The sequence below is a fragment of the Zingiber officinale genome, chromosome 8A (assembly GCF_018446385.1).
Source record: "Zingiber officinale cultivar Zhangliang chromosome 8A, Zo_v1.1, whole genome shotgun sequence".
NCBI classification, from domain to species: Eukaryota; Viridiplantae; Streptophyta; class Magnoliopsida; order Zingiberales; family Zingiberaceae; genus Zingiber; species Zingiber officinale.
The window spans coordinates 47,319,809-47,334,140 of record NC_056000.1 but is presented as its reverse complement, the minus strand read 5'-3'; the positions used below and the strand labels follow the sequence as shown (position 1 = coordinate 47,334,140).

Genomic DNA, 14,332 nt, shown 5'->3' with positions numbered 1-14,332 from the left:
AGAAGTCAAGCTTAAACCGGCAACCATTACTTTCAAACAGTAGATCCAGATCTGGATCGTTTTTACAATTAAAGAAATGATCCTTCCATGTGTATTGGTGAAATAGATAACTCTCATTTATAAAATAAATTAGGATCATTCATCTCTATGAATACACGTGGAAGGATCATCCACTGCTTTCTACTTCGGAACCAACAAATGATGAGCCCTCTTCTCATAACCACAAATTGATCAAGAATTGTTTTTTTTTAAATACAGAAATCACCATAAAACTATTACTATTACTTGATCTTTATGCATGGGCTGCCCTGGGCTATATACCAGCCCCAATTCTTAATTTACATTAAGAGGTTTTGGATTAAACTTGTTGGGTTTTGGTAGCGGCGGTGCATCATCGTAATAGGTATAATTCTGAATTTATCATATCCATAAATCGGCAAGGAATGCCTCAAAAATAGAAGATTTGGAGATGATGCTTCATAAGTTATGTAGTGTCGATTGAGAGGCGGAGGTGTTGGACACAAACAATCTAATGCCGAAGATTTATGGGGTATTAGTTGAATTTAAGCTACACTGAATTAAATTAAACTTACAGTCTAAATGACCTGAGCGGATAATCTCAGGCTGCTAGTAAAGGCTGGTTTTTGTAAAGTGCAGAGCGAAAGACCAGGTCTACAGAGCGGAAGACCAGGTCTGCAGAGCGAAAGACCAGATCTGCAAAACGGAAGACCAGTAGAGCGGATGTAACGACCCGCCTTCTACTGGCTAAGCTACAAGGTCGGGGGTTACATTATGCTAAACTATACTGTGCGGAAACTAAAAGAATTTAAAATTTTGCTAGGCTGATGTAAATTCTTTTAATAATCGCTATAGAATCTAAAATTCATGTCTGAACTACATCTTGAATTGTAGTAGCTATGCTAGAGGAGGTTTTCTGAGCTTCAACTATCCTCAAGAGCTGAACTGAGGTGTTTACAGCTGATATCAGCCCTCTGATCGATCCACGGATCGATTCAGCTCGTTACTGTATTCGGGTTAAACTCTGGATCGATCGGCTGATCGATCCAGGCTAACCAATCGATCCAATGATCGATTCGGGAGCTCTCTGTTCGCGAGAGCTGATCCCCTGATCGATCCCTTGATCGATCCAGCGTGCTTCTGTGCACGAAAGAATTTATGGATCGATCGGTTGATCGATCCAGCTACCTCAATCGATCCACTAATCGATTCCGCGTGCTACTGTGCACGGAGGTCCCGTTTGGATCGATCGGCTGATCGATCCGGTCTGGACGATCAATCCCAGAGCTCTCTGTTCGGAACAGAACACGTCCGGATCGATCGGCTAATCGATCCAGGAGCTTACTGTTCGCGGTAGAAACTCCTCAATCGATCAGCTGATCGATCGAGAAGCCTCCAATCGATCGGCTGATCGATTGGGGTTTCTGATTTCGTACCAGGAATCTGATTTCAGCACTGTTTCGTGCCCAAATTTGCATACATAAATTCTAAAGTGGCTGGACAATATTCTAATATCAGATATTAGTATTCTAAGCATGATAACTAGTACTCTAGGCATACTTTCACAATTCAAAGCATTTAGATAACTAAGTAAGCAAAGAGTAACGCTAAGTTCTTAAATGTTATAGTTCTTCCAAGATCTTTATTCCAGGTTCCATTCACACACATCTTCATTGCATTGACCTCCAGCCTCCACTAGTCCATCTTTCATTTACCTTTATCTGCAGTATAAGGAAAATAAGTATCTGTAAGCTAGGGAGCTTAGTAAGAAACCATCTACCTCACAAAACATGCATTCGATGCAATTTATGCTTTTAAACACATGCTGTTTGAAATATATGCTGAACAGGTTAAAGCATGACATACTATCATACAAAACATAGAGATTAGAAACTGAGCATGGCAATAACTGATAATCTCAATAAGAAAGGACCTAATTGAAGCATGAGCTGAGTTAGACTAAAGCTGAGCTAGTACTGATTTACTATAATCACATAGCTGAATTGGGAGCTTTGAAAACTATTTATCATAAATATATTAAAATAATAATCATACTGCTCTTGGGCCCGGCAACTGTATTTGCTATGCGCGCATCCCTAACTAGACCCGGGGTTGCAAGTCCCGAATTTAGTAGAGTTTACTAGGTTATCTAAACCTAGGGACGACTATGGGAGCCCAGCCCGATGGACATCTAGTCCAGTACAGTGCCACTGATAAAGTAAAATACTGAAATATAAGCTGAATATCTTGTCTTGTTATTTCTAGGTTATCTAAACCTAGAGCTAGGTTATCTAAACCTAGAGGCGACTAGGGGTGCCCACCCATTGGACCGTAGTCCCATATAAGCTGTACTAAAACTAAATATGCTGAATAAATGCTTTTATTACATCTAGCTAAGCTGTTAAAATGCCTAAGTTGCATTTTAAATGTGCGGAACATACTATCAAGCACTTGGTGTGCGCTATTGCACCCCCTATGTGCCAAAAGTCTGTATACTAACAAACGAAGCATAAAAATGAATGAAAAGCTACTTATACTGCAGGTGAGGGGTTTCTTATCTCCTGCTCGAATTTTCTTACAAATCTAAACACTATGTTTCCGGTGGAGAAGATCCCTTTGTCGATCTCCTCGTGTCTACGTGCCCTTCTCGCGGAGAGGAACATTCTCGTGCTGGAGTCGTCGCCGGAGGGTGCTCTTGAAGCTCTTGGAACGGAACCCTAGCCCTTGGGCTTGGTGCGCCGAGAGGAGGAGAGAAGGGAGAGGCGGCGTGTAAGGTTTTAAGGAGAAAAGAATTGTCGTTCAACAATTCTCCACTTAATAATTTTCTATTTATATTAAGTGGTTTATCCGGCCCAACTCTAACATAAATATAATTGATTCCCTTTTCTTTTAGCACGGCCCTGCTGGGTTCACTTGGTTACTAGAGTCCACTATAAATCGTAGGACCCCATAAGTCTCGGGTTCAATACCCACGTAGGCTATTTTACGTTCCTATTTATTTTTGCTACTTCCGCTACTCTAAAAATTCTGTAAAAATATCCTAAAATTATAGAAAAATAATAGAATATTTCTAATAATTTATTTGGAATTTCTCGGGCGTTACAATCCCCCATACCTTATAAAAAGTTCGTCCTCGAACTTAGAATAACTCTGGGTATTTCTGTCTCATACCGGCTTCTGTCTCCCAAGTTGCCTCTTCTGCTGTGTGACTTTGCCAAATAACTTTTACTAATGGTACTTCCTTGTTCCGCAATTTCTTAACTACTCGGTCTATTATCTGAATAGGCCGACTGTCATAGCTGAGGTCTTCGCGGACTTGTACCGATTGGGGCTCAATCACCTGAGTGACATCTGGGATATGCTTCTTCAGCATAGAGACATGAAATACGTTATGGATAGCTGACATCTCCTGGGATAGCTCTAGCTCATATGCTACCTTGCCAATTCTTCTGCTGATAAGGTATGATCCCACATATCTGGGACTTAATTTGCCCTTCTTTCCAAAACGCATTACCCCCTTCATGGGAGCCACTCTGAGGAATACTGTATCCCCAACTGAAAACTCTAAAGGTCTGCGTCGTGTATCAGCTTAGCTTTTCTGGCGGCTCTGAGCTGTCTCTATCCTCTGGCGGATCAGTTGTATAGCTGCTGTGGTGTCTGCTACTAGATATGTCTGAAGTTCTAGTTCTTTCTGTTCACCACTCTCGTACCAGCAGATTGGAGATCTACACCTCTGCCCGTAGAGAGCCTCGTAAGGTGCCATGCCGATGGTGGCCTGATAGCTATTGTTGTATGCAAATTCTGCTAAACTCAGATATCTGCACCAACTTCCCTTGAAGTCTAGGGCACATGCTCGGAGCATATCTTCGAGTACCTGATTTACTCGCTCCGTCTGGCCATCTGTCTGAGGATGGAAAGCTGTGCTAAGCTTTAACTTAGTGCCCAATGCTGACTGTACACACTCCCAGAAGTGTGACGTGAATCTACTATCTCTGTCTGAAATTATGGTTCGTGGGACTCCATGTAGTCTAACGATCTCCTTGAGATACAACTGAGCTAGCTGCTCCATGGAGTAGGATATCCTGATAGCTAAGAAGTGGGCTGATTTAGTCAATCTGTCGACTATTACCCAGATGGCGTCAAAACCATTCGTGGTTCTGGGTAGTCCCACTATGAAATCCATGGAAATATCCTCCCACTTCCATTGTGGGATCTGGATAGGCTGCAGAACTCCTCCTGGTCTCTGATGTTCTGCCTTGACCCTCTGACAGGTTAGACAGGTGCTGACATATCTAGCGATGTCTCTTTTCATCCCAGGCCATCAAAAATGTTTCTTTAGGTCTTGGTACATCTTGGTGGAACCCGGATGCATCGCATAGGGAGTCCTGTGAGTCTCGTCTAAAATCTTTCTCTTTAATTCCTCCTGATTTGGAACGCATAGTCTGTCTCCAAAATATAATGCCCCACTATCAGATGTTCTGAACTCTCCACCTTCTGATCCTGCTAAGCCTTGCTTGATTTTCTGAATTTCAGAATCCTGTCTCTGAACTGTCTGGATGTCACCAAGCAAGGTGGATTCTAACGTCATAGTAGAGAGCTGTCCCACTATAAGTTCAAGACTGAAATATGTGATCTCCTTCCGTAGGGGCGGTGACATGGCTGCTAGTGATAGTAAGGTGGTGCTGGACTTTCTGCTAAGTGCGTCTGCCACCTTATTGACTTTTCCTGGGTGGTAGAGGATGTCTATGTTGTAGTCTTTGACCAGCTCGAGCTATCTGCGATGTCGCATATTCAGATCCTTCTGAGTGAAGAAATACTTCAGACTCTGATGATTTGTATACACTCTACACTGAGCTCCATACAAGTAATGTCTCCAAATTTTGAGAGCGAACATGACTGCTGCAAGCTCAAGATCATGAGTAGGATAGTTCCTCTCATAGTCTTTGAGTTGTCTGGAGGCGTAGGCGATTACCCTGCCATTTTGCATCAGTACTGCTCCTAGTCCCAATTTAGAGGCATCACTATAAATGTCAAAACTGTCGGTGTTTTCTGGTAGAGCCAGAATGGGAGCACTGTCAATCTCCTCTTTAGCTCACTGAAGCTGTTCTCACAGTCCTCTGTCCACTGAAATTTTCTGTTCTTTCTGGTAAGAGCTGTCAGTGGGGAGGCTATCTTGAAGAAGTCCTCTACAAATTTTCTGTAATAACCTTCTAATCCCAGAAAGCTTCTGATTTCACTGGCGTTTTTAGGTCTTTTCCAGTTACACACAGCTTCTATTTTACTGGGGTCTACCATGATACCATCCTTTGAGATGATGTGACCCAGGAAGGATATCTGATCTAACCAGAATTCACATTTCGTGAACTTGGCGTATAGTTGGTTCTGCTGAAGAGTCTGCAATACTATTTTCAGGTGCTCTGCGTGTTCTTCCTGAGTTCCTGAATAGATAAGGATGTCATCGATGAACACGATAACGAACTTATCTAAGTATTCCCTGAATACCCTGTTCATGAGGTCCATGAAAGTAGCTGTCACGCCAAAGGGCATGACTACGAACTCGTAATGTCCGTATCTAGTCCTGAATGTTGTCTTGGGTATATCCCCTTCTTTGACTTTCACCTGATGATAACCTGATCTGATGTCTATCTTAGAGAACACTACTGCTCCCTTTAACTGATCAAACAGGTCATCTATTCTGGGAAGAGGATACCTGTTCTTGATCGTGACTTGGTTTAGTGCTCTGTAATTTATACATAGGCGCATGCTCTCGTCCTTCTTCTTTACGAACAATACAGGTGCTCCCCATGGTGAGTGACTAGAGCGTATGAAGCCCTTGTCAAGAAGCTCCTGCAATTGCTCATGAAGTTCTTTCAGTTCGGTTGGAGCCATGCGATTGGGTGCTTTGGAGATGGGATTTGTACCGGGAATGAGCTATATCTCAAACTCTATCTCCCTGTCTGGTGCTAGGCCTGGTAATTCCTCAGGAAAGACTGCTGGGTAGTCACATACGACTCGGACCTCTTCTAGATTTCGGTCCTTGTCGTGGCTGGTACTGACTACATGCGCTAAGAATCCCATACATCCTGAATCCATTAGTTTCTGTGCTTTCAGAGCTGAGAGAAACTTCTTGGTTTTTCTCTTTGGTTCTCCGATGAACCCAAACTGCACTCCCGCTTCGGGTTGGAATACAACTCTCTGTTTACGGCACTCTATGGAGGTGTCGTACTTCATCAAAAAGTCCATTCCCAAGATGACGTCGTAGTCAGTCATATCTAATACTATCAGATCACCAAAAAGCTCTTTGTCTGCTATGATGATCGGCACTGCTCGGAGCCAGTGCGTGGACGCCATAATTTCTCCCGAAGGTAGCGTCGTCAAGAACTGACTACTGAGTACCTCTGGAGGTATCGTCAACTTTTCGGCGAATGCCCTGGATACATAAGAATGGGTTGCCCCAGTATCGAATAAGACAGTTGCACTTTGCTGTAAAATACTAATCTGACCTGTAACAATTGTCGAGACATTCGCTACGTCCTCTCTGGTGAGTGAGTAGATCCTCGCGTTCGTCACGGCTGAGGGGGCTTCCATTCTGCCTTGGCTGATGTGTGGACCGTCTAAAGCAGCCTGCATCTGGTACAACTGTGCTGCCTTGACCTCGTACTGAATCGGCTGTGGTGGAGGAAGGCTGGTCTTGTTTGGGCATTGTTTAGCCATATGTCCCTCCTGGCCACATTCGAAACATCCTCAGGTGCCCTTGCGACAAACTCCTGGGTGAAATTTTCCACAAGTGGAACATTTGGGATAGCTGGGCTGTTTACTAGCTGGTCCTCCTTTTGGGTAACTTCCTAGTTTGCGTTTGTTGCTGGAGTTCCCTTTCCAGTTAGAGCCGTGGGAGCTGTGGCCTTGGTGTTTCTGAGTACCTGAGCCTCCTTGGCCTTTGGATTCTGAGAGAACTTGCTTCTGCTGCTTGATACTATTCTGATAATGCTCGGTGGTCAGAGCACTGCTCACTAGTTCTTCTGTGGTTTGCGGCCTACGGACACCGCTGGCTACATTCATTGCTATTTCCGGTCTTAACATCTTGAGCATCAACCGGACTCGTTCCTTTTCAGTGCTGACTAATTCAGGGCATAGACGAGCCAGTCTGTTGAATTTCCTTACGGCCTCCTCAACTGAAAGGTTGCCCTGACGAAATTCAGTGAACTCGTCGTAGTGGCGATTTGTGACCCGCATATGGAAAAACTCCTCGAAGAATTTCCTTTCGAAGTCAGCCCATGTCATCTGATTCACTGGGCGCTCCACTTTGATTTTCTCCCACCACATACGTGCATCTCCTGTCAGACAGAAAGAGGCACACTTCACCTTCTCATGTTCTGGTCAGCCCAAAAGCTCCATCGTACTCTCCAGTGTTTTGAACCAGGCTTGAACATCCCATGGTTCACTGGTGCCTGAGAAATTCTCTGGCTTGACTTTCTGCCACTGGATCAAATAGGCTTTTCTCTGTGTTTCTGCTGCTGGGGCCACTGGTGCTGCAGGTTAGACTGGTGGAACCTCTATCACTACTGGAGTTGCCAAGTTAGGCTCTGGAGTGACAGTGGGAGTGTTCTGCTGATTAGCCCTTAAAGTAGCTATTTCCTGTTGTTGTTCAGCTAGCTGCTTCTGTAACTGAGCCACTACTGCTGTAAGATCTGGAGGAGGCACTGAGCTGTCTGCCTTATCCTGGGGCTCAGTGGCTGGTGCCCTTCTAGCTGGGCGTCCTCGTGTCATTTCTAGAGACATAGAGGACATACATAACTAATACAATCAAAATTGCGTAACTACTGTTATCATGTTAAATACTATCATAAACAAACATGCTTTAGTTATCTCTAAACATGAAAACAAGAAACATAAATAAAGTGAGAGATGTTCTTACTTGGAAGCTGCAAATTCAATACTGATGTGTGTGTAGGAAGTATGGAACCTTTTGCTCCGATACCACTCTGTAACGACCCGCCTTCTACTGGCTAAGCTACAAGGTCGAGGGTTACATTATGCTAAACTATACTGTGTGGAAACTAAAAGAATTTAAAATTTTGCTAGGCTGATGTAAATTCTTTTAATAATCGCTATAAAATCTAAAATTCATGTCTGAACTACATCTTGAATTGTAGTAGCTATGCTAGAGGAGGTTTTCTGAGCTTCAACTATCCTCAAGAGCTGAACTGAGGTATTTACAGCTGATATCAGCCCTCTGATCGATCCACGGATCGATTCAGCTCGTTACTGTATTCGGGTTAAACTCTGGATCGATCGGCTGATCAATCCAGGCTAACCAATCGATCCAATGATTGATTCGGGAGCTCTCTGTTCGCGAGAGCTGATCCCCTGATTGATCCCTTGATCGATCCAGCGTGCTTCTGTGCACGAAAGAATTTATGGATCGATCGGTTGATCGATCCAGCTACCTCAATCGATCCACTGATCGATTCTGCGTGCTACTGTGCACGGAGGTCCCGTTTGGATCGATCGGCTGATCGATCCGGTCAGAATGATCGATCCAGTGATCGATCCCAGAGCTCTCTGTTCGAAACAGAACATGTCCGGATCGATCGGCTAATCTATCCAAGAGCTTACTATTCACGGTACAAACTCCTCAATCGATCAACTGATCGATCGAGAAGCCTCCAATCGATCGGCTGATCGATTGGGGTTTCTGATTTCGTACCAGGAATCTGATTTCAGCACTGTTTCGTGCCCAAATTTGCATACATAAATTCTAAAGTGGCTGGACAATATTCTAATATCAGATATTAGTATTCTAAGCATGATAACTAGTATTCTAGGCATACTTTCACAATTCAAATCATTTAGATAACTAAGTAAGCAAAGAGTAACACGATAAGAAACACTAAGTTCTTAAATGTTCTAGTTCTTCCAAGATCTTTATTTCAGGTTCCATCCACACACATCTTCATTGCATTGACCTCCAGCCTCCGTTAGTCCATCTTTCCTTTACCTTTATCTGCAGTATAAGGAAAATAAGTATCTGTAAGCTAGGGAGCTTAGTAAGAAACCATCTACCTCACAAAACATGCATTCGATGCAATTTATGCTTTTAAAACATATTGTTTGAAATATATGTTGAACAGGTTAAAGCATGGCGTACTATCATACAAAACATAGAGATTAGAAACTGAGCATGGCAATAACTGATAATCTCAATAAGAAAGGACCTAATTGAAGCATGAGTTGAGTTAGGCTAAAGCTGAGCTAGTACTGATTTACTATAATCACATAGCTGAATTGGGAGCTTTGAAAACTATTTATCATAAATAGATTAAAATAATAATCATACTACTCTTGGGCCCGACAACTGTACTTGCTATGCACGCATCCCTAACTAGACCCGGGGTTGCAAGTCCCGAATTTAGTAGAGTTTACTAGGTTATCTAAACCTAGGGACGACTATGGGAGCCCAGCCCGATGGACATCTAGTCCAGTACAGTGCAACTGATAAAGTAAAATACTGAAATATAAGCTGAATATCTTGTCTTGCTATTTCTAGGTTATCTAAACCTAGAGCTAGGTTATCTAAACCTAGAGGCGACTAGGGGTGCCCACCCATTGGACCGTAGTCCCATATAAGCTGTACTAAAACTAAATATGCTGAATAAATGCTTCTATTACATCTAGCTAAGCTGTTAAAATGCCTAAGTTGCATTTTAAATGTGCAGAACATACTATCAAGCACTTGGTGTGCGCTATTGCACCCCCTATGTGCCAAAAGTCTGTATACTAACAAACGAAGCATAAAAATGGATAAAAAGCTACTTATACTGCAGGTGAGGGGTTTCTTACCTCCTGCTCGAAGTTTCTTACAAATCTAAACACTAGGTTTCTGGTGGAGAAGATCCCTTTGTCGATCTCCTCGTGTCTACGTGCCCTTCTCGCGGAGAGGAACGTTCTCGTGCTGGAGTCGTCGCCGGAGGGTGCTCTTGAAGCTCTTGGAACGGAACCCTAGTCCTTGGGCTTGGTGCGCCGAGAGGAGGAGAGAAGGGAGAGGCGGCGTGTAAGGGTTTGAGGAGAAAAGAATTGTCGTTCAACAATTCTCCACTTAATAATTTCCTATTTATATTAAGTGGTTTATCCGACCCAACTTTAACATAAATATAATTGATTCCCTTTTCTTTCAGCACGGCCCTGCTGGGTTCACTTGGTTACTAGAGTCCACCATAAATCGTAGGACCCCATAGGTCTCGGGTTCAATACCGGCGTAGGCTATTTTATGTTCCTATTTATTTTTGCTACTTCCGTTACTCTAAAAATTCTATAAAAATATCCTAAAATTCTAGAAAAATAATAGAATATTTTCTAATAATTTATTTGGAATTTCTCGGGCGTTACAACTGAAGACCAGGTCAGCAGAGCGGATGACCAAGTCAGCATAGCAGAAGACCAGTGCAGGTCTGCAGAGCGGCAGACTAGAACGGCAAGGCAAGTCTGCAGAGCAGCAGACCAGAGAGGTAGCACAGGTCTGTAGAGCGGAAGACCAGAGTGGCAGATCAGAGAGGCAGTACAGGTCTGCATAGCGGAAGACCAGAGCTGCAGGGCAGAGAGGCAGCGTAGGTTTGCAGAGCGGAAGACCAGAGTGGCAGATCAGAGAAGCAGTGCAGGTCTGCAGAGCGGAAGACCAGAGCTGCAAGGCAGAGAGGCAGCACAGGTCTGCAGAGCGGAAGACCAGAGCTGCAGGGCAGAGAGGCAGCGCAGGTCTGCAGAGCGGAAGACCAAAGTGGCAGATCAGAGAAGCAGTGCAGGTCTGCAGAGCGGAAGACCAGAGCTGCAAGGCAGAGAGGCAGCGTAGGTCTGCAGAGCGGAAGACCAGAGCTGCAGGATAGGTCTATAGAGCGTCATATCAGAGCATCAGTACAAGTTTGCAGAGCGGAAGACTAGAGAGGTAGAGCAGGTCTGTAAAACACCAGACCAGATCTACAGAGCAGAAGACCAGGTCTGCAGAACGGAACGACAGAGCTGATATGTAGAGCGGAAGACCAGGTCAGCACTTGATCTGGCAAAAGACAGATCGGGCTAGGAGACTGGCCGACCGAGAAAACTGACCGAGGCCTGTGAGAGTCGCAGTTTTCTTGAAACAGATTCGCTCACCTCCGGCTGTGCTTCGAGGCTTACAAGGGTCGTCTGTTTCCCAGGATACAACGGTAGACTGTGAATCCGACCAAGCACTGGTGGTCATGGCGAACTGAGTGGCACCCGATTACTATCACGGGCACTCCGCTGAGCAGGAGCTGCACGACAGAGAAGGGAGGAAAAAAACGGAGAGTTTTTGCTATGCTGTGTGCGTAACCCTTTTGCCTGTAGTCACAACCTCCTTTTAAATGAATGGCAAAAATTAATGATCGATTAATGATCATTACTCACCAAGCTATGTCCTGCATTAATCTTCCTTTAATGCATCCACTACACAAATAGGAAAAATGTTTACGTGGCAAAATGTTCACAAGCAGCAAAAAGGTTTACGTGGCAAAATGTTCACAAACAGCAAAAAAGTTTACGTGGCAAAATGTTCACAAACAGCAAAAAAGTTTACGTGGCAAAATGTTATTGGCTGTTCCACTTGGGCGAATTTTACCCCGACCAATCCGGCATTCGTGTGCGCAAGTCCAACTTGGTTTAGTGTAAATCCGGACCTTGGATTTACACCCCTTGCGCACTCACGCGTGAGAGAGAGTCTCTCCTCTTGTATTTGTTCACAATTTTAATATATGTAAATCAATATAAATCAACAAAAGTATCTTGAAATTTCTAATGTGAGACTAAAGTTCCATTCATAATGAAACATTTTTTCTATTTCATTTCTTCTCCCTTCACTTATTCAACAAGAGGATCGGATGGTTTCGCTGCTGGAGATGGATCTTTCGCTTGGGAGCGAAGCAAAGTGATTGCCGCCCGAAGCAAATAGCAAGTGAGATGAAGAAGAGTGGAGCGGAAAGGAGGATCCGATTTGGTGCTCAGTTGCTTTGAGCAAGGTGCAATAAATTAGGGGTGTCAAAAATGGACTCGACCCGAAAACCCGACCCGAGTCGACACGAAAAATATTGGGTTAGGGTTGAGGTTTTTGGATTAGGGTCAGATTGGGTTGAACCCGAAATCTGACCCGATTTCTTTTTTCCAGGTTGGGTTGGGTTCAGGTCAACCCGGGTTGACCTGAATTAAGAATCAGGTCACCCATAAACCCGAACCCACCCAAACCCACCCGAACCAACCCGAACACACTAAACAAAACCAATTTTTTTGTATTTACTTATTTACTATTTAATTAATGTTTTAACTTTTTAACTTTTAAGTTTTAATCAATGGGGCTTTTCTGCAATAATGCTTTAGTGCTTTACGAATTACGAGCTAGGGGTTAGGGCTACGGTTCGCAGTCGGCAGTTCCGACTTCCTCCACCGCCAGTTCGCAGAAAATCGCAGAGAGCCAGAGACCGAGAGATGCAGCTTCGGTTCGGGACTTCGGCCTTCCGCCTTCGGGAGAATCGGGACTCGGGAGTTTAGGCTCTAGGAGGCAGGCGACAGCTCATAGCAGCGACACAGACATCGCGAGTCCGCGACAAGCCGACAATCGACAGGGACCAGCCTCACAGGGGTTGGGTTGTCGAAGGAAGGGGTTCACGATTCTCTTCTATTTCTCCAACATCGTCATCGACAACATGAATTCTCAACCTATTGATCTCGATCAAGAGGAGAATAGTGAGGAGGAGGAACTGGAGGGTGCACCAGCTGTATCTACGACTACGAGGGATTTAAATGTAGATGAAGAAACGTCTTTGCAAGGCAAGGCCTCCGGAAGTGGCAAACGGAAGAGAGTCTTGAAATCAAAGTGGTGGCAATATTTTGAGATGCTTCCTAAAATAGAGGGAGAAGATTTGCGTTGCAAATGTAAAGCTTGTGGGATTACATACAAAGCAGAAAGTAGCATGGGTACAGGTAATCTCCGACGCCATATCCTTAATCAATGTCCTAAACAGAAAACTAGTGATATTGCTCAAGCTTTGTTAGAACAAGGTGATAAAAGTCTTGCTATTAGGTCACAACGGTTTAACCAAGAAAGATTTAGAGAGTTGCTAATCTTAGCAATTGTGAAGCATGATTTACCTTTTCAGTTTGTGGAATATGAGGCAATTAGATCTATTTTTACGTATTTGGAACCTCAAGTAAATTATTTCACTAGAAACACCGCAAGGACTGATATTCTCAAGATGCATAAAAATGAATGCAATAGAATAGCTCAAGAAATGCATTCATGCCCTGGAAAAATTTGTTTCACTTCTGATTTGTGGACTTCTATTGCCACTGATGGTTATATATGCTTGACAGCACATTTCATTGATTCCAATTGGGTTTTACAAAAAAGGATAATTAACTTCTCTTACATGCCTCCACCTCACTCTGGTATTGCATTGTGTGATAAAATTAATAGTTTATTCAATGTTTGGGGAATTCAGAGAAAGGTTTTCACAATTACATTAGACAATGCGGCTGCAAATGATGTGTTTGTTGGCCTTTTAAGGGATCAACTTGGTTTAAATTGTTCATTAGTGAGTGGTGGCGAGTTTTTGCATGTTCGTTGTTGTGCACACATTCTCAATTTAATTGTGCAAGAAGGTTTGAAAAGAATTGATAGTTCTGTTGATAAAATTCGTGAATGTGTAAAGTATGTGAAATGCAGTCAAGTGAGAAAGCAAAAGTTTATAGAATCGGTTACCCAAACTTCACTTGATTCTAAGAAATCACTAAGGCAAGATGTTCCTACTAGATGGAATTCTACGTATTTGATGCTTTCTAGTGCCATGTATTATCGGCGTGCTTTTAATCATTTGAGATTGGCTGATACTAATTTCACACATTGTCCATCGGTTGATGAGTGGGGACAAGTTGAAAAAATATTCAAATTCCTTGAGGTTTTCTATGAGACAACAACTTTGTTTTCTGGAGTGAAATATCCTACTGCCAACCTTTACTTTCCTCGCATCTTTACGGTTCAGTTGACAATAAGTCAAGCCTTGCAAAGCTCTGATGATTTCATGAGATCAATGGCCAATCGGATGTTTCATAAATTTGATAAGTACTGGAAAGATTATAACATTTTGTTTGCCATTGCCGTGATAGTTGATCCGAGGTTCAAGATGCAATTTGTTGAGTTTTGTTACAACAAGTTATATGGACATGGCAGTAATGAATTAAGTCTTGTAAGATCCAAATTGGTTTCTTTGTTTGAGGAATATATGCATATGGGTATTGCTTCCAAGGTAAGTACTAG

At 43.3% G+C, this 14,332-nt stretch overlaps 1 protein-coding gene across 1 annotated transcript; it reads left to right on the top strand.

Moving 5' to 3' along the window:
* Positions 1–12,368: 12,368 nt before the first annotated feature.
* LOC122010769 (zinc finger BED domain-containing protein RICESLEEPER 2-like) lies at positions 12,369–14,332 on the top strand. The gene is made up of 3 exons (XM_042567249.1): positions 12,369–12,395; positions 12,441–14,244; positions 14,322–14,332. Exons 1-3 carry the CDS (start codon positions 12,369–12,371, stop codon positions 14,330–14,332), a joined length of 1,842 nt encoding a protein of 613 aa, XP_042423183.1.

Bases quoted from the DNA above. Each gene is read 5' to 3' on its own strand.
- LOC122010769 (XM_042567249.1), top strand. From the start codon at position 12,369: ATGGGGCTTTTCTGCAATAATGCTTTA. The intron at 12,396-12,440 runs GTGCTTTACGAA...TACGGTTCGCAG, and splicing joins TTTTCTGCAATAATGCTTTA to TCGGCAGTTCCGACTTCCTC.